Raw genomic sequence first — 19,332 nt, 5'->3', positions numbered from 1 at the left:
CCGGCTACTTTCTCAGGGACCTCGTGTAAGTGGAATCATTCAATATTTGTCTTTGTGACTAGCTTACGTCCTGAAGGTTCATCCACCTTGTTGCATGTGTTAGACTTCCTTCCTTTTTAAGGCTGAATAATATTCCATCGTGTATGCACCACGTTTTATCCCCTCATTGGTTGACGAACGCCCCACAGTCAGTCTGTAACATTGCTGAAATTTCTTCCCTCCAGGCTGTGTGAGCCCTGTGCTCTATTTCTTTCGAGAGAATCATTAGTTCACAGAAGAAACACCTTGTGCCAGGCACTGAGGAAATATAAGTTCCTGCCAACTGCACCTCACTGAGTTGATTACTGTAACTTTGTAGTAAGTTTTGGAATTGGGAAGTGAGTCCTCTTACTTTGTTCTCCTTTTTTTTCCCCAAAGATTTTATTTTTGTTTATTTTTAGAGAGGGAGGAAGGGAGGGAGAAAGAGTGAGAGAAACATCGATGTCTGAGAGATACATCGATGGGTTGCTTCTCGTATGCCCCCAACCGGGGACCTGGCCCACAACCCAGGCCTATGCCCTGACTGGGAATCGAACCAGCGACCTCTTGATTCACAGGTTGGCGCTCAATCCACTGAGCTACACCAGCCAGAGTACTTTGCTCTCCTTTTCAAGATTGTTTTGGGTAGACTGGGTCCCTTGAATTTCCAAATAAATTTTAGGATCAGCCTGTCAATTTCTACAAAAAAATCAAGGATTTTGCCCTGACTGGTGTGGCTCAGTGGATTGGACACCAAGGCTGTGAACTATAAGGTCACCAGTTCTATTCCCAGTCAGGGCACATGCCTGGGTTGCAGGCCAGGTCCCCTAGTTGGGGGCATGCGCGAGGTAATCGCATACACCAATGTTTCTTTCCCTCCCTTCCCCCTCTCTAAAAATAAATAAGTAAAATATATATTTTTTTAAATCAAGGATTTTGACGAGGATTATGTTGAATTTGTAGATTGATTTGGAGAGTGATGCTATCTTAATGATATGAAGTCTTCTGATCCATGAACGTGGGATATCTTTCCATTTATTTAGGTGGTCTTTAATTTTTTTTCAACAATAGTTTGTAGCTATTAGTACTTAAGTCTCACACTTTTTTGCTAACCTTATTCCTAAGCATTTTTTAGAGCAGAACTAGTTTATTAAACTATGCAAATTATTAAAAATGGTTAAAAGCCAGTTAAATATTTTCATAAATACTATTCCAAAATGTTCGTTTTAAATATGTTACCAGCAATGTATGCTATCCCTTTATGTTTCTCCCTTCCCTCCCTAGATCTTTAAAAACATTTTGAATTTATTGATTTGAGAGAGGTAGGAGAGGAGAGGGACACACACACACACACACACACACACACAAACTGATTTGTTGTGTCCTTGGAGCATCAGGACAATGTTCTAACCAACTGAGTTCCTTGGTCAGGGCTCCCTGTGTCTTAAAGCAAACTTGAACCCAGTGTAACAAACCTTTCAGGGGGAACCAGAAGTCAGCCATTTGAAAAGGAAGGTGAGGTAGGGGGAAGATGGTGTGCAGCAGAGTCTGGTCCTGCCCAGGGGGCTGCTGAGGTGGGCTTTGGGGGCACTATATCCCCCAGGAAGGCATCAGGTGTCGGGTCCTCTGCTCATAACCACCAGGGAACTATGACCTCGGGTGTCTGTCCAGTTTGTCGACTTCCCACAGCCTGGCACTGGTTGTCCATCAGCTGCGTCGGGAAGCCTACGTGGGGCCTGATGACAGGCCTGGGCCTTCACCCGGCCGTGCACCTCCAGCAGGCACGCAGTGCGGAGCTTCATCGGGTGAGCAACGCAGGTCCTGGCCAAGTGGCTCACAGCAGCACAGCACACCGAGGTGGCCCCGGGCTTCCTGCTCACGCTGTGGATCTCATCGGCCACGGGGTCGAAGTGCACTCTGATGTCAGCCAGGGGCTATTGACCATATTCAGACTGGGGATCTCGATGGCAGCGTCAACAATACAGGTGATAGATACCATGAGCTAGGAATGGGTGCCCGGGAACAGAGAGGAGATGATTTGAGCCATGTGTCCTATGGCCCCCTCAGAAATCATCTGAGGGGCCACGAGGGGCCGTGGTAGCATGTTAGGACCTCTGGAGCTCACGAGGGCGCTGACAGGCAGGCCTGCCGTGTTGGAAGGGAGCCTAGAGTGTCTCGTTTTCCTGCACCAGGAATCCGAAATGCTGATGTCCTTGTTGGGAGGAGCGTGGTCACTATGGGGTGCCAAGTGACAGCACTGATCCCGTGTGCACAGACCAAGTTGGTGTGGCCGGGCCTTCAGTGTCGGCGGGCAGCCACAAGCAAGCGCCCTCCTCAGCATTTCGTTACTTTTGATGTTCTTGTGTAAGGAACCTTCCCTGAGTTCATTTTCCATTTGTTCATCACAATGGGATAGAAATACAGTAGGTTCTCATGTGTTGACCTTGTGTCCTGTAAGCTGACTGACCTCATTTACCAACTGTAATGGGTTTTAACATGGAGCCCTTAGGGTAAGATCTGTCATCAGCAAATGGAGAGATTTTACTTCTTCCGCTTCAATCTGTGTGTTTATCTCGTCTTCTTGCCTAAGCACCCCGGCCTGCACCTCCAGGATATGGGCTGAACTGAAACGGCGAGAAGGGCCCTCTCACTTGGACTAGGCAAGAGCCTGGTGACCGCCCTCCCAGGCTCTGCCCTCATGGCACACAAGACAGCTGGGGCGGGCGCTGAAAGCCAGTCAGCACGCGACGTGCCTCCCCTCGAGCCCCGCAGCGATGCTCACAGCCCCCGGCAAGGCGCAGCCCACAGCTGGTGCGCCAGCCGCAAGGCGCAGGGCCACACCCAGTCTCCTCTGTTCCTGTGCTTTCTGCCACTCCTTTCCCCGGTTTCCATGGGGCCTCTTCCCTTCCTCCCTGTGGCAATGACTTTGGGTCTGTGGCTCCCACAGCTTTTGGTCTCAGGACAACTCTATTCTTACAAATAACTGAGCAACACTTCTGCTTCTGGGAAGGTGAGCTATGCTTTCCCTCCCTCCCTCCCTCCCTCCCTCGGGCTGAGGGCAGGGCCTGGGGGAGCACAGGAGGCCCCGCCCACACGTGGCACGGTCACGCCAGGGCTGGAGACTGCCGGGCCAGCTGCAGGACAAAACCAAGATTCCGAAGAGGCTCCAAGGACAAGGGACGCAGGAGCAGCCTAGAGGACGGTGACCATCAGAGGCCCTGCTCCTGGAGGGCGCCCCACGCCCTGAGCTGCCCCCACCCCGGGGTCTATGGCTGGCCTGCTGTGGGCTCCAGACTGGGGATCTCTGTCAAGAGCACACTGGACTCCATGAGGGGTGCGGGCCTGCCGGGGTGACCTGCTTCCCTCCAGGGAGCTGCTTGGGCTTCTGGGCAGGGGGTGCTAACCAACGACAGGGGTCCTTGGGGGACCCACCAGGATGTCGGGTCAAGTAGACCCAAGGGTACATTTTCAGGTAGAGTGGAGGGGGACCGGGAGCAGGGGAGGCTCAGGACGGGGCACCTGACATGATGTGCATGGTGACAGGGAGGCCAGGCAGGAAGGTGAGGGCCTGGGCTGTGGGGACACGGACAGGGCACAGTGGCCACTCAGTGAGGGGCAGGGCAGAGGCCTCCGCCTCAGGGGAGACGGTGGCCAGAAAGAACAACTCCCAGACAGGCTCACTGATAACAGTTTATGAGTCAAGCCAAATGCAATGCAAAGTCGTTTTTGCTTTTTTTTTTTTTTAACCAAAATAAATAAATCAGATCTGTCCCTGTGACAGGTGAGGGGAGCCCCCCACCCTGGCCACTGCCCTCCTGACCGGCTTTGGCACAGGGGAGAGCAAGCACTCCAGGCTTTGCACTGTGTGAGGGGTGCGGGGGATCAGTCTGCGCCGTGCCAAGGGCCCAGGGGAGCTTCCTGACCACCCCCTCTGGCCCCACACACGCCCGGGAGATGGAGCAGGTGCTGCGGAGAGCAGACCTGCCCTCTGTGCCAGGCCAGGCCTAGGCTGTCCCCAGCCAGCCTCTCAGGGTCTCTGATGACGGCTCCTGCCAGGTATCTGGGGCTCCACCTGAAAGAGGAGCCCACCTGCTGCAGGTGCAGGACCGCTTGCTAGGTGGGAAGCCCCACGAGACGGCCTTGGGGTACAGCTGAGGGCAGGGCCAGAACACCCTCCCAGGACACCTGTGGGGCTCCCTCGGTCTCTGCAAAGGCTGCTCAGGGGACAGAAGTCTGGGAGCCTGGGGGGGGGTGACAGAGGTCTAACCCTAAGTGAGCAGGGAGTGCGCGGGCGGCGCGGGCAGAGGCGCGGGCAGCGTGGAGGCACTATGTATCCTTTAGTGGAGAAGCGAGGACAGAGGACGTGGAGGCCAGTGGCCCAGCGGCTGGGCAGCGTCTATGAGAAGTTCTTGAAGGCGTCCAGGTCAAAGGCCGTGTCCAGCAGGCGCTGCAGCTCCGTCACGTGGGTCTTCTTGTTGCCGGTGGCTGGGGCTGCCGCCGGGTCCCGGCCAGCATACCTGGGGGGAGGGGACAGAGCGGTGACGGCAAAGCCTTCCAGAGGCCTGGACCCCTCTCCCCCCGGCGCCCGCGTGGGCTGCGGCCTACCACACGGGCTTGGCGCGGCTGATGGTGGTCCGCAGCCGGGGCTTCACGTAGTCGTAATAGCCCTGGTTCTTGTGCTCCTCCTGGCACCAGGCCAGCTCAGCGTTGGGGTACTTCTGCACCTCCCGCAGCAGCAGGTCAAAGGGGAACGGCGACAGCTATGGAAAAGGGCCCCCGTCAGGAGAGGGTGCGCAGGGCAGCCGGTGCCACGAGGACACAGCCCGGGGGGAGCTGCGGAGCTCCGCTGCCTGAGCGGGGATTCCAGCACCAGCGGCAGCAGCCCCTGCTCTCACCTGCTCGATCCTCGTGATGGCCACCTGCTCCACCATGTCCCGCGCTTTGCGCTCCCGGGTGAGGTCGTAGTATACCTTGCCCGTACAGAACAGAAGTCTCTTGACGTTCTCTGGATTCTGGGCTGCAGGGCCGTCTTCAGAGATCACCCGCTGGAAGTGGGTTCCTACGAGAGGGTCGTCCAGACTTGGCTGAGGCTGCCCAGGACAAGTGGGGCCACACAGCTGGGTCTTGCCACGCTGACGCTGGAGCCCATGGCTGAGGGTTAGCGGGCCCCCACCCCCCTCAGCCTCTGATGCCCTTGAATTCTCCAGACCGAGGAAGCCTTGGGGAGCACACGTTGAGTAACAGGTGCACGGGAAAGGCCAGCCTCAGGCGACAGACGACAGCAGCCCATTCCCCAGAACAGCCCGTCGCGGACTTCAGGGGCAGGCGTGTCTGGGAACACATCTCACGACCACCTGCTCAGGCCCTGCTCACAGACACTAAACTTCCTGTCCAACCACAGCTCACGTCAGAAGCCCGTGGCTGGGACTGTGCCCAGGGGACAAGGCTGATTTTGGGAAGCTGTGTCCAAACAAGGGGTTCACTTAGTGAAACATACACAACACACCAGGGCTGGAAGAAAACCACCCCCATGTGACAGGCCAGATAAGGAAAACCCACAAGAACACGACACTCCACGGTTAAGGACGGAAAGCTTTTTCTCCAAGACCAGGAACAAGACAACAGAGCGCACTCTCTCCACCTCCACGCACCAGAGCAGCGGACATTCCAGTCCGAGCCACCAGGCAAGAAGGGGAAATAAAAGGCACCTGAACTGGAGAGGAAGAAGTAAAACAGTTTGTAGATGACATGACCTCACATGTAGAAAACCCTAAAGATGCCACAAAAGCCACATTAGAAAAATAACACGTTCAGCAAAGCTGCAGCACAGAAATCCCGCACCCAGAACTCAGCTGCACTTCTCTCCACTAACAAGGAACCACCCTGGAGTGTAGCTGAGAAAACAATCCCGTCTAAAACAGCAGCAGGAAGAAGAAACACACTTAGGAATAAACAATCAAAAGGAGAAGGATCTGTACACTGGACACTATAAAACATTCTGAAATAAGTGAAAAGACGCCCATAAATGGGACGACATCTGTGACCATGGACGGACTGAAGACTTCATGTTGCTAAGAGGCTAGGGCTGCCCACAGCGATCTATCTGCGGAGTCCGCGCAATCCCCAACAAAACCCCACTTCCTCAGAAATAGGAAACTTCATCCTAAAATTCAGGGACTCTCAGAGGACCCGAAATAGCCTAGACCATCTTGAGCAAGAACAACAAACCTGGGGGACTCACACGTCCTGATTCCAAAACCTGCTATGAAGCGCAGGGGGTCCCACAGCCTACATTCGTGATCAGTGACTTCTGTCCAAGTGCGAGAAGGCTGAATGTCCACATGCCAATGAAGCAGGAGCCACACACCTTCTACCAAAATTAAGTGGCAGTGGATTGAAGACTTGAACACAGAACCAAAATTATAAAACCCTCGCAAGAAAACGCAGGCAAGAGCATCACAACACTGGGCCTGGCAACGATTCCTCGGCTGTGACGTCAGAAGCACGGGTGACAATAACAAAATACGCACGCCTGACTCCATGAAAACGTGAACATCCTGTGCATCCAAAGACAACACCCGGGACGGGAGAAAAGCGCTGCAGGTCAGCTACCTGACAGGCACTGACATCCGGCGCACACAGAGAACTAAAGCTCAGCCACAGAACGAAATGCGACTGAAAAACGGGAAAGGACTGGAACAGACGTTTTTCCAGGGAAGACACGCAAACAGCCGGTAAGCACAGAAGATGCTCAACGTCACTCGTCACTGCAGGAAGGCAGACCAAAACCAGCGAGACGCCGCTTCGCCATCCCAGAAGGGCCGTCGTGGAAAACCAGAGGGCGGCACGTGTTGGCCAGGAGGCAGAAACTGGGACCCTGTGCCCTGCTGGGCACATAAAACGGGGCAACCACTACGCAGAAGTGTGGCAGTCTCAAAAGTAAGAAAGCAGGACTCCCTACAGCCCAGCAGCAGGGTCTTAAAGGGACGTTTGTGGACCGTGGTCACGGCGGTCACATTCACAACAGCCAAGAGGCGAAGCAGCCAAGTGTCCACTCATAGGTGAAGGGTTAACAAGACGTGGTCCCTCCGCACATGGGACGTGGCTCAGCCCAAAAGGAAGGAGGCTCTGCCACCTGCCGCCGCGGGGCTGGACCCGAGGGCGCGGTGCTGCTGAGAGACACCTGACCCAGAAGGAGAGGACGCCCCGTCCCACTCACAGGCGGCCCCGGACGTCAGAGGAGAGACAGAGCAGCTGGGGGAGCCCGGGACAGGGGGTGGGGGAGGGGAACGGCATCCGATGGGGGCAGAGTGTCAGTGTGGAAGATGGAAAGTTCTGGAGACGATGGTGTGGACGTGTTTAACATCGCGGACTGTACAGTGAACACTGGCCAGGCTGGAAAACAACAAACGAGGGTCACCTTGACTGGAGCCTAAAGGGGCCCACGACTGGGAGGAGGTGGCTCCTCTCGCCCCTGAGTCGGGGGCCATCCCCTCACACCTGTGAGCTGGTGAGCTGGCTTGGCAGGCCCTGCCCGCCAGTGCCCCCTCTCTGTCCCTGCAGGTGGCCCACACCAGCCTCCGGGAGCACAGCTAGGCGGCGGGTGGGCTCTGACCTCAGACACACTCCACTGCCTCAAAGGGGGTCCCATGGATGCGTCAGGTGAGGGCCACAGACCTGGGCAAATGCAAGACACGCCTCTGACCTATGCACACGCAGCTCTGACGTCTGGGCTGCTGTGTTTAGTGGTCTTTGTCCGATGACCAAAAATGTGTCGAGAGCCACAGTGAGAGGGACAGTATGAGTCCCAAAGCCCCACAGAGTAGCAGCCAAGACCCGAGATGCCGATCCCACACCCACCTGGAAGCATCTCGTCAAAGCTGGTCCTAGCCTCAGGGTGCCGCAGCAGGGACTTGGGGGTGAAGATGATTAACTGAAAAACAGAACCGCAGGCTGACGATGCACCAGGTGTTAAGCGTTTCCGGACGGTCAGAGTCCAGGGGCTGCCCAGCCTCGCCTTCAGGGCGCTGCCCTCCAGCTCTGGGGTCAGCAGGGGCCGCAGGCCGGAGGTGGGAATGGGAGAGACGGTTGATGCTGTTCTCCCTCGTCCGCCTCTCCTCCGCCCCCGGAGGCTGGGCCCTGCTTAGCCAGGCATCCACCCTGCTCGGAGCCCCACATGCCTCCTGCCCTGGCCCCAGGAAAGAGCCCACCTACTTCCTCCCTTGGCGTCACTGCCTGTGGCTAGGGTTGCCCGCTTGGCCTTGCCTTTGACCTGCAGCAGCAGGGGGTGCTCTCCCTTGGACCCTTCACACACACTCCTAGTCATCCTTCAATGCCCTGCCCAGGTGGCCCCTGCTGGGGTCCACCTGCCTTCCGAGCTCAGCGAACCACCTGCAACTACCCCTCATGTGTCCCCTCCCATTGGCCAGGCCTCTCTGAGCCAGGACAGCCCACTGACTGGCTTGCGGAAGGGCAGGAGGATCTGGCGGCGCAGCACGTGGAAGAAGTTGCCGGGCGTGGAGCAGTTGACAACCACCCAGTTGCAGTCGTACAGCTGGCTGGTGTCGAAGTTTTCCTGCTGCAGGTCCTGCAAGGAGTGGGGGACCACACACACACGCTCAGCAGCTGCTGCCTGGGCTCCCGGCCTCAGCACTCCCGCTCCTCCGACATCGGCCGCCTGGCTGGGGACGACGACCTGGCCCTGCCGTCCCCCGTCTTCTTCCCGACAGATCCCTCCCGGTCGTCATGTCACTGCACTCCCATGGTCTCCCTCGCAGCGGCTGAGTCACGTGCCCTCAGAAGCTGCACTTGGGGCAGCGCCCCCACCCCTGCCCCCAGTGGCCGCTGCAGGACCCAGCGGAGGCGCCTCCTCACCGGCAGGACATCCGGGTCATCGTTGCACATCTGCAGGAACCGCTCAGGCCTGGCCGAGGAATGTTCCGGGCCCTGGAAGCAGACGGCAGTGACAGCCGCTCATTTCTGGTCTAAACACCCAAGCGGCTGCTCTCCTGCTGGCAGCCGGGCTCCTCCCCTCCGCCTCCCCACTCAGCGCAGGACACGCCAGGACAGGCCCGCGCGGGGCGGGGCTCACCATGCCCTCCATGCCGTGGGGCAGCAGGAGCACGATGCCATTCTGCCGCACCCACTTGGCCTGCCCGGGGCAGATGAACTGGTCGATGATGCACTGGGCCGTGTTGTGGAAGTCGCCAAACTGCGCCTCCCAGAGCACTAGGGCGTTGGGGCTGGCCATGGCGAAGCCCAGCTCAAAGCCTGCGAGCGGGGCAGGTGTGAGGGGAGAAGGGGTAGGGCAGGGCTTCAGGGAGGCAGGGCGGGGCAGGGGTGGGGCCTCGCTCACCCAGGACCCCGTACTCGGACAGCGAGCTGTTGCACACGGTGTAGGGGGCCTGCTGGGGCCACAGGTGGTTCATGGGGATGCAGGTCTTCTTGTCCACGTTCTGGTCGTGCAGCACGTGGTGGCGGTGGCTGCGGCAGGACAACGCGGGTGAGCGGGCAGGGCCACTGCTTCTGCCCACGAGCCGCACCGGACCGAGCGGCCACATCCGAGCGGGCAGAGCTCCGGCCTTGGATGGCGGAGCTGGTACTGTGCCCGGTGTTTTCTTCTGGAGAAACGCCTCAGCCCCTTCAACCCCTCCGCGTCGAGGGCCCCGGAGCCTTACCTGAAGGTGCCCCGCTCCACGTCCTGGCCGCTCAGCCGGATGTGGATGCCCTCCTTCAGCAGGGAGCCGAAAGCCATGTATTCCGCCAGGGCCCAGTCCACAGTCCTGTTCTTCACCATCTCCCCACGCGTTTTCAAGATCCGGCTCAGCCCTGCAGACACAGGGCGCTCACCAGTTGCCCCCCGCCTCTTGTGACAAGAGGAAGCCCTCGGAGGTGGTGAGCAAGGGAGGCTGCGATGGGCCATCCTTTTCTCCACAGCTGCCAGTGAGGACCACGCGTTCAATATCCCTGCCCTGGCCTTAACTGAGGCAGGGATGGGCGCCAGGTCCCAAGCCAGGGGGATGTGTCACTGGGCTTGGCCCACATGTCCCATGCCAGAGGAGCGCCCTCACCTCCGTGAATGGTGAAGTTCTCCACGGGCACGGAGCTGGCCACATTCCCGATGTGTGTGAGGATGTCCTCCTCCAGGCCCGTGGAAGGGCAGGTCATGCTCCTGGGCTGCCCGTCCAGCGTGAAGAAGCCTAGGACAGAGGATGAGCTGATGCCTGGCCGCGCTGTGGCCCTACAGGAGGCTGTGCAGAGGCCTGGGCCGTGCCCCCATGAGCAGGGAGTCAGGACTATCAGCAACACCCCGCACTCACCAGGCCAGGGGGAGTCCAGCCAGTGCTTGATGTGCAGGATCTTCTCGTCCTTGGACCGGGCGAAGGCCTCCTCACAGATCTTGTCATACTTAGAGATCTCCTCCTGGGGTGGGCACGGTGCGGCGGTCAGGGGAGCCCTCGGCCCCGGGGCGTCCCCACGTGCACAGCCTGAGATCCGTGTTGCCCCAGGTTCCTTCTCCGTGCTCAGGGCAGATCAGGCCCCAGCCCCCCTCACTTCCCCACCACTGGGCAGCTCTCCCCAGCAGGCCTGAGCCCCGAGCGCCCTCTCCAGCATGTGCTGTTCCCACACCCACTCCAAAGCCACTCTGGGCTGGCCTCTCCCTCTGAGCCTGCCTGGGCCTCCCACGATCTCCACTCACACCCACCAGGCCTCCCCTGGGCAGGACCTGCATCACCTCTCATCCCGACACTCCACCAGCTGGGGAGCGGGCGGGGCCTCCGCCTGTCCCACCACTCAGGCCCCACCTCCTCATGGGCGCCCTGAGGCGCCAGCACCCACCCCCTGGGGACGTCACACAGCGAACGCTGCAGTGGCGTGTCGCTGCCCTCGCTGGCACGAGCCGCTGCCCATGAACACCGGCCTGGGTCGCGTGGCTGGCGCACCTCGTACTCGGGCTGGTTGACCACGCCCTGTGACACCAGCAGCTCTGCGTACTTCTGCAGCACTGGCTTCTGCTTGCGGATCTGCTTGTACATGAGCGGCTGCGTGAACATGGGCTCGTCCATCTCATTGTGGCCATTGCGCCGGTAACACACCTGGGGACAGAGGGCGATGGCAGGGCGCCAGCGTCAGGGACTGCGTGGGGGGCCGGGATCCGTGAGGGCCGGCCCCTCCCCATGGGACATCTCAGTCTGCTGCCTCTAGAGTCAGGGTGTTGTCTCGCTCCCCTTTCCACATGCTGTCCCGCTGTCACCCGCAGTTAGAGCAAGTGACCTGGGAGTGTCCCTGGACAGGATCCCAGCTACCTTCTTGCACAGCTGACTCATCCAGGCTGGACTCTCAGAGGCTCTTGGGAGGGGCAGCAGGTGGCCCCAGCCCTCCAAGCTTGGAGACCCCCAGGACAGGACGGCACTCACCAGGTCCACCACCACGTCCTTGTGGAAGGTGTTCCTCCACTCGGCAGCCACCTTGCACACGTACATGACGGCCTCCGGGTCATCAGAATTCACATGGAAAATGGGGGCGTTCACAACACGTGCCACATCAGTGGGGTAGGGCGAAGAGCGGGCCATGCGGGGGTCCGTGGTGAAGCCAATCTGCGAGAAACACACAGCCTGGCCAGGGGGCGGGGCAAGACCAGGGGTGTGGCCAGGGCAGGCTGAGGGCGGGGCATGGCGGGGCTAAGCTGATCAGAAACGCTGTGGTGGTCTCTGTGGCCTTCCCACCAGTTACCTGGTTGTTGACCACCACGTGGACGGTGCCGTGAGTCGTGTAGGATGGCAGGTCGCTCAGGTGGAAGGTCTCGTACACGATGCCCTGGCCGGCAAATGCGGCGTCCCCGTGCAGAAGGATGGACATGACCTGAAGACATGCAAGGAAGATCGCAAACCCAGCCCATCTTGACCCCTCACTCACAAGGCCCACTGCAGACTAGGTTCCAGTCCGCTCTTCAGAAAACGTTTTCTGATGTCATTTCAGAGTTAGAAAGAAAGTGGTAAGAGAGCACGAAGACGCCCAGACCATTCCCAGTCCCCCGCCTACTGGCAGCTGAGGTCTACAGACCCTGAACATGCTGAGCAGGACCCCCCACTGGGAAGGCAATGCTGACCAAGGCCCTCGTGGGCATGGGTGCTGCGTGAGGGCCGCCTCCAGCTCCGCATCCCAGACCCTCATGATCAGACTCGGCAGTGGCTCACTGCACACCAGGACATGCCGGCATTGACCAGCCCCGTGCCTGTGACAGTAATTTGGTGACCTGGACAGGTAGCTGCTGTCTCTCTTCTTTTAACCTCACCACGTCTCCTTGGTAACAAGAAGTGGGGAAAGCCGCTGTACCCTGTCCCTCCGTGGCCCCGTGCGGCCAGGTGCCACGCCTATGCCTGCGCTCCGGCGTCCCACAGACCCGCACCTTCCACTCTCTACTATTATGTGCTCATGGACCCCGATGTCACCCAGCAGGTCCTAACTGACCAGTCTCACTGTCCCTGACACAACCCAGGGCCCACAGCTCACTCCCTCTCCTGGGAGCCGGGCCCCGGCAGCGGGCGGTGCTGAGACAGCACTGCGTGCTCCTGCCGATGGGGACAGAGCGGCACTTCCAGGCCTGCTCAGCAAAGCTGGAAACAGACACGCTCACACACACTCCTAGCCTCCCCACTGACGGTGCAACCACGACCCCTCCAGCTCCAGTCACACCCCTCAGCCACCTGCCCACGCCACCCTCCCTGCACACTGTGGGTCATGGTCCCCTCTGCCCCCAGTGCCACTTCCCTGCCACCCCAACTTCCGCATGCTCTCTAGCTGTTCGTCCTGGCTCCTGCCCCACCCTGCTTCTCGGTGCCAGGAGGCAGAGGCCCACGAGGTGCTTTTTGGGGACAAAATCTGAACACTGCTGAATGGAACCCACAGGGTCCCTGGGACAGCTGGACGGTGGACAGTGCTGGATCTGTGCAGGGGCCTCCTCAGAAGGTGCAGCTTCGCAAGGTCCCAGACGGGTCGCCCTTGGGTGGGGAGGTCCCCAGGGTCACGCAGCTTCCTCCCTGCAGAGTCCCCGCTGTGGCGCACTTGGGGGCTGGCCCCCGCTCTTGCCACGCTATTGCTCCTCATCTTCCGGTGCAGCTGACGGGGTCCCGGTGGCCCCTCTGGACCAGTCTGTGGCAGCCGCCCTGCTGCAGGGGGGACCTGCCTGCCCACACAAGCACCCAAGAGTCTCAGGCCCAGTCCCACGCCACATTCACAGGCGCCACGCCCTTCCTCCTCAGTGCTCAAGGTCACGGTGCGCGCTCCAGCGCCCGGGCTCACGAGCAGACAGGGCCCCACAGGCTCTCCAGCCTCTCGGGACCTGCACCCCAACAGGACCGTGGGTGTGGCCGCTCGAAGGCTCATCTCACTGCTTTTCAGGACGTTCCTAGTGCTCCAACGAGCGTGGCCTGAGGGGCTTTTGTCTGTAATTCACGAGCCCTGATGTCACAAAGCTTTCTGCGACGCAGCCCCCACTGTCCGTCCAAGAACAGCAGAAACGCTGGAGGTGAGCAACCCGGCCCCAATCTCCCCGGGGCCCCTGCCCTGGGGGCTGCACAAGAGGCAGCTGCCGTCCAGGCCCCCAGCCCGATGCCCAGTGTCCACTGGTGCAGGAGCCTCGTCCTGTGGCGAAGGCCACCCAGCCCAGGCCCGCCCCCAGGGCTTTGCCAGGTTCCAGACGGGATATCCGAGATATGTCCAGGGCTGCGAGCCGCCCGGGCCCTGTGATCTTACCTTCTTCCCCTCAGTGTCCCCGCAGTAAAACTGCTCGGCTTTGGTCTTGCCCATCACCACAGGGTCAGCGGCCTCGAGGTGCGAAGGGTTTGCCACCAGCGACAAGGTGATGTTCCTGTCGGTCACACGGTTGATCCGCCGGTGGTACATGCCCAGGTGGTACTTCACGTCCCCAGAACCCTGAGGACAGACAGGGAGGCTTGGTTCTGGGCCACACAATTGCCTGCTGGGTCACGTCCCCTCCCAGGATGTCAGTCCCAGACACGTGGGCAGGCTCCTCCCAGGATGGCTCCCGCTCAGGGCGTGGGGGGCGGTGGGGGCTGCTGGCACTGACCCGGTGGCCGTCCCTCTATTCGCCCAGAGGTCGGCCACAGGCCACCTGCCCTGGAGGTGGTGGGAAGGGTCCCATTCCTGACAATTCTTTCCTGATGGAGCCAGCCTCACCTCATCAGCGGCCTCCAGCTTTGAATCAAACTGACAGAAAATCTGCTCCAGCTCCTTCCTGATGACATTCGCCAGCACGTTCAGCCGCCCCCTGGGACACGCAGTGTCAGCAGGGCCAGAGCAGGGCCCCAGGCACCCCTCCCTCCCATGAGTGACAGGCAGCACTGTGGTTTGTTGACCACAGCTGGTGGGGGACACCCACCCTCCGCCCGCCCAGTGCTGGGGCCACAGTGAGGGGAGGAAGGTGGCAATGTCTCAGCTGCTGTCACCGAGTGGCCTCTCTCAGGTGAGCCTCGCCCGCTGAGACCCCGAAAGGGCACGAGGCCAACATTCCCGCCTGAAACCATGTGCGGCGGCCGTGACAGTGACCGCAGGGGGGGCTGGCAGGTACCTGTGCGGCATCCCCATGATCACGTAGTCCACGCCGTTCTCACTCGACTTGTCGATGATGGTCTTGAGGGCAGGGATCAGCACCTCGCAGCCTTCCAGGCCGAAGCGCTTCTCGGACGACCACTTCCGCTGCAGGAACTCCTCAAACCTGGGTGGAGCCGAGCTGCCCTGAAGAGCAGGCCCAGGGCCGGCCAGCTCCTGCGGGGCTGGGCCCCCCGCCCACAGGCCGCGGAGCACAGCCCCACCTGGTGGACCGCACGAGCCTGGCCAGCAGCGTGCGCTTCTCCTCGCTGGTGAACTGCATGACCCCGGGTGTCTCAAACTTCTGGCGGATCCACTGGCACTGCTCCAGGTCGTTGATGAACATGAACTCCACGCCGATGTGCTGACAGTAGGCCATCTGCTCCACACACAGGGGGTGTCCACCCGTTAGAGCCAGCTCGGCCACAGCTGAGAGGGACAGGGCCTCCCTTTCAAAAGCACCCGAGCCGCTGTGCGTGTACACGTGTGTGCGTGCGTGTGCACATGTGGAGGGTGCCCTGCAGGCTCAGTGCCCACCAAGGCCAGAGGGGACGAGGAGCGAACAGATAGCCTGGACTCATGTATACACGCCAGGACTCCTCACGTCTGAAACAAAGTTCTGCTGGGGTTGGAACCCACACTTTTTTCCTTCCTGTAGTTCATTATAAAAACAAAAGCCAGTAAGGGCACATGACTAGCTGCATGTCAGGTCCCCAGTCGGGGGTGTGAGAGGCAACCACACAGTGATGTTTTTCTCCCTCTCTTTCTCCTTTCCCCACTCTCTAAAAAATAAACAAATTATTTAAAAAAATAAATAAATAAAGGCCACGTATTTTTATCTATTAAAAAACAACAAAAAAAAAAATTAAAAAAAAAAAAAAGGAAGGAAGAAGACTGCCTGGGCTGGTGTGACTCAGTGGATTTAGCGCCGGCCTGTGAACCACAGGGTCGCTGGTTCAATTCCCAGTCAGGGCACAGCCTGGGTTGCGGGCCAGGTCCCTGGTTGGGCGCATGTGAGAGGCAACCACACACGGATGTTTCTCCCCCTTTCTTTGTCCCTTCCTCCCCCTCTAGCTAAAAACGAATAAATAAAATCTTAAAACAATAAATAGAAAGGGCCAAGGAAGCCCCGCCTACAGGGAGGCCCCCTGGCAAGCGCATAACCCCTCACCTCCAGCCTCCGGATGATCTCCCGCAGTGGAAGTGCCGACTCCTGCCCGCCGATGAACGTGGTGGTCGGCAGGTGGAAGACCTTGTCCAGGTCAGACTCGTCCAGGCCATAGAACCCTGCGGGGCGAGGAGAGACGGGCACAGCCACGCGGGGACCACAGTTTAGGGAAAGGGGGAGGGACTCCCCAAGGGAGAGAAAAGAGAACAGAAAAACCATGAAAAGCTCTGATATGTATAAAAATAAATAATATTTCACTGCTAGAGACACAAATTTAGCAACAAACAGAAGCTGAGAATTTTACTGGGTGTTACAGATGAGAATTAAAATCACATATGCAAATATTAGTTCAAGGCACCAATCGTTCATAATTCAGAGAGAAATGTATCTCAAGGTCCCAAGGACACCAGCCGATGTTGGTCTGCAGAGGCACTGGCCCAGTCAGGGGGCACAGGAGCAGCAGCTCTGGGGGGGCTTCAGGTAGAAAATGAGCAAGTGGAGCAGAACAGACCGCATGTCTCCTACGGGGGCAACACCCGCCTGCCTGTTGCGGGGCAGCGGCAGCTCAGCGAGGGCCACACAGCCGTCCCTCCTCCTGGGGGCCGTGCCGCACACTCTGGACCCGCCCCCTCGCCCAGTCCTAACCCTTCCTTCGCTGGCTGAGGGTGCCCCAGCTGACAGCCATGGTTGCCCCGAGAACCCTGTTGCACAGGCGCCTCAAGCTGACGGAACATGAGGGAAGGGCTCTTTCTAGGGAGCCATGTCTGGTCTCCAAGGGGCAGAGACTTGGAGGGGAACCGCCAGGGACACTGAGAGTGGCCCCCGCCCCCGACAGCGGCCTGTGCCTGCTCCTGAGTGCTTGGGTCTTTTGAGAAATCAAATCCACAGGCTTGGTCTCCGGGCTGGTGGAGAATACACTCTCCTCCCTGTCGCCCACTACGTGCGGCTGGAGCTCAGACGTCACAGGCTAGACCTCTCAAAGGTGGGAAAGAAGCTGCCAGCTGGTGCCCAGGTTTCCTCCTGCACCCCACGTCCCCAACTGGGAGCCGAGAGCCTCCAGTGTAGACAGAGAAGCTCCAGCAAAAGCTGCTCTGCTCAAGGACCAAGAGAGGGCAGCCCGGCTGCACAGGCAGAAACTGCTCAATCCCCCCAAACACCCCACTCTACACGCTGAACTGCAACCCCCCAGCTTTTTATCGCCTCTGGGAGGTCATGAGCCTGTCCACTCCCTGATCCAGGATGTCTGTTCCTACCTGGGGGCAATGCCCCCCACTCCCCCGGAGTGGTGCCCAGAGGAGTCTGCTAAAAGAGAAGCCAAGTAAGACTGCAGGTCTTTTCCTAACCCCGGAATGTACCAGTTTCAAAACACCGTCCCTCAGACAAGAGCCAGGAGCACCTGATGACCCGCAGACGCCACAGGGACACAGGGGGGGGTCTGACCCGGTTTTCAAGGAGCCGCTGGGACGCGGTTTCAGCAGCGACTAGAACATGACAGAGACCAATGACAAGAGATTAAGACTCACCAACAAAACAAAACAAGCAAAATACAGAGATAAAGAAAAATCGAACAGGAAATTCTGAAACTCTGAACTAAAATAACCCAAGTTCAAGCTTGGTGGATGGGCTTCATGGCAGAGCCGGGGACAGGGGATCAGTGACCCTGAAGACAGGACAAGAGAAATCAACCAATCGAAGGCGAGAGAGAAGGATGAAGGCGGCCGTGGGGACATCGACACTGTCACAGGAGATGGCACGCTCTGTCGGCGACCCCACAAGAGCAGGAAGAGGGCAGCCTGGAGAGTAATGGCCAAAAACCTCCCAAATACAGCAAAAGGTCTGAACCCACAGATTCAAGAAGCTGAGCGAACTCACAGGATAAATCCAAGGAAACCCATGCCCACACACATCCTAATTAAGCCTCTGAAAATAAAACAAAAAGTCTTCAGATCAGCCACAGTAAAATGACACCTGGAGGAAAAAACAACTCAAGAGACAGAGGACTTCTCCTCCGAAGCCGGGCCAGGAGGCGGCAGCCCGCAGTGTCCAGAGCCGTGTCAGCTGACAACAGGCTCAGGTGATGGGCACTCAGGGAACCTGTCACATGAAACGAATGGCCACAGGGCGTGCTCTGAACAGGAAGGAAATGACGTCAGAAGGAACCTCGACCCGGCAAGAGGCAAGAACAGGCCAATGAGCGGGCTCTCTGCTCCTCCTGGGTCTCCCAAACCTCGTGGGGCGGCTGGAGTGAACTGCGGAACAGGGGTCGACGGCACTGTAACCCTCACAGAGAGGAGACGGTCGGGGCAGCTGTGCTGTCATCGGAGAACTGGGAAAGCGATGCCGCCAGCAGACTAGGGCAGACGCACACATGTAACATTGAACCGAGGCTGCCTCCACAAAGGCTAGAAACACAGGGATGTGATCAAGCACACCGTATGTACGTGAAAATGGAATTTACAAACACAGGCTTAAAAACCCACAGGAAGTCAGGGAAAAGAAAGCAGAGCACTGAGAAGAGGACATGAAGAATAAAGTGGCAGACTTAAGCCCTGACATAGCACGAATTACGTTACCTGTAAACGTAAATCGGGAGATATACACTGGCAGAGGGGACGGAAAACAGGACCCAACTGCATGTTTGTCCACAAACCCTCACTTCAAATGGAATGATGACACAGACAGACTCAAACAAGGGCAGGAGTGGCTACATCGTTATCAGATAAAGTAGACGTCAGAGCGAAGAAAATTACAGTCAGGGAGGGACATTATATAATGAAAAAGGGCAAGCCCACCCAGAAGACATAGCAACCCTAAACGCACATGCACCAAACAACAGTCACAAAGTGTGCGACCCGAAAACGGGTAAGACTAACAAGAGAAGCAGACACACCCACGGTACTGGCTGGAGACCAAACGCATTCTCCCAGTAACTGACTGAAACACTGGACAGCCAGCCAGTGGGCCACAGTGGACACTTAGAGACATTTCACCCTTCTTGTCGAGGGTCCATGCTGAGACCAGTAACGCCCCAGGCCATAAAGAACCAAGAGCTCAACCACCGTAGCAGAACTGACCGGCACAGACTGTGCTCTCTGACCACAGTGCAGTCAAACTGGAAAGCAGTAACAGAAATATGAAAGGAAAATCTCCATATTCTTGGAAACCAAACACCACACTTCTAAATAATCCCTGGGTCAAGGAGGAATCTCACGGGACAAAAAATACAAGGACCTGCGTGAAGATGGAAGCGCAACCTGTCCGAGCTCGTGGGGCAGCGGAAACAGTTCTGAGAGGGATGCAGACAGCAGGGAAGAGAGGGTCTCTGCCTGGTCCTCTGAGCTCCCACCACAAGGACCCAGAAAAAGGAAGAAAAAAGCTGCAAAAAAAAATCGTAAGTAAGGAATAATAAAGACGAGAGCAGAAATCAGTACAATTAAAAACAGGAAAACAGGAGAAAAGTCAATGAACTAGGGGCTGGTTCTTTGAAAAGACCAGCAGCACGGACAGACCTCTGACAGGCCTGAGAGACGGCGAGC

At 58.3% G+C, this 19,332-nt stretch overlaps 1 protein-coding gene and 1 pseudogene across 3 annotated transcripts in view; both read right to left on the bottom strand.

Annotated features, from left to right (window-relative positions):
* Positions 1-1,101: 1,101 nt before the first annotated feature.
* LOC150001155 (dual specificity protein phosphatase 14-like) lies at positions 1,102-2,627 on the bottom strand (annotated as a pseudogene).
* Positions 2,628-4,336: 1,709 nt separating this feature from the next.
* The window catches only part of OGDH (oxoglutarate dehydrogenase), a 42,697-nt gene continuing 27,701 nt past the window's right edge, over positions 4,337-19,332 (bottom strand). For all 3 annotated transcript variants that reach the window (XM_090286966.1, XM_090286964.1, XM_090286965.1), the window contains exons 5-23: positions 15,800-15,915; positions 14,853-15,007; positions 14,609-14,755; positions 14,218-14,308; positions 13,774-13,953; positions 11,752-11,880; positions 11,436-11,615; positions 10,962-11,114; positions 10,338-10,440; positions 10,089-10,217; positions 9,696-9,846; positions 9,374-9,501; positions 9,110-9,288; positions 8,893-8,964; positions 8,477-8,605; positions 7,879-7,951; positions 4,914-5,077; positions 4,624-4,778; positions 4,337-4,535 (exon numbers count right to left, since the gene is read on the bottom strand). In XM_090286966.1, coding sequence (XP_090143092.1) covers positions 4,415-4,535; positions 4,624-4,778; positions 4,914-5,077; positions 7,879-7,951; positions 8,477-8,605; positions 8,893-8,964; positions 9,110-9,288; positions 9,374-9,501; positions 9,696-9,846; positions 10,089-10,217; positions 10,338-10,440; positions 10,962-11,114; positions 11,436-11,615; positions 11,752-11,880; positions 13,774-13,953; positions 14,218-14,308; positions 14,609-14,755; positions 14,853-15,007; positions 15,800-15,915 — 2,555 coding nt within the window. In that variant the 3' untranslated portion in view covers positions 4,337-4,414. The remainder of the gene's footprint in view (positions 4,536-4,623; positions 4,779-4,913; positions 5,078-7,878; positions 7,952-8,476; positions 8,606-8,892; positions 8,965-9,109; positions 9,289-9,373; positions 9,502-9,695; positions 9,847-10,088; positions 10,218-10,337; positions 10,441-10,961; positions 11,115-11,435; positions 11,616-11,751; positions 11,881-13,773; positions 13,954-14,217; positions 14,309-14,608; positions 14,756-14,852; positions 15,008-15,799; positions 15,916-19,332) is intronic.

The sequence above is a fragment of the Furipterus horrens genome, unplaced genomic scaffold, assembly GCF_987537825.1.
Source record: "Furipterus horrens unplaced genomic scaffold, mFurHor1.1.pri manual_scaffold_9, whole genome shotgun sequence".
NCBI classification, from domain to species: domain Eukaryota; kingdom Metazoa; phylum Chordata; class Mammalia; order Chiroptera; family Furipteridae; genus Furipterus; species Furipterus horrens.
The sequence above is the reverse complement of the archived record's forward strand: the minus strand, read 5'-3'. Positions and strand labels throughout refer to the sequence as shown.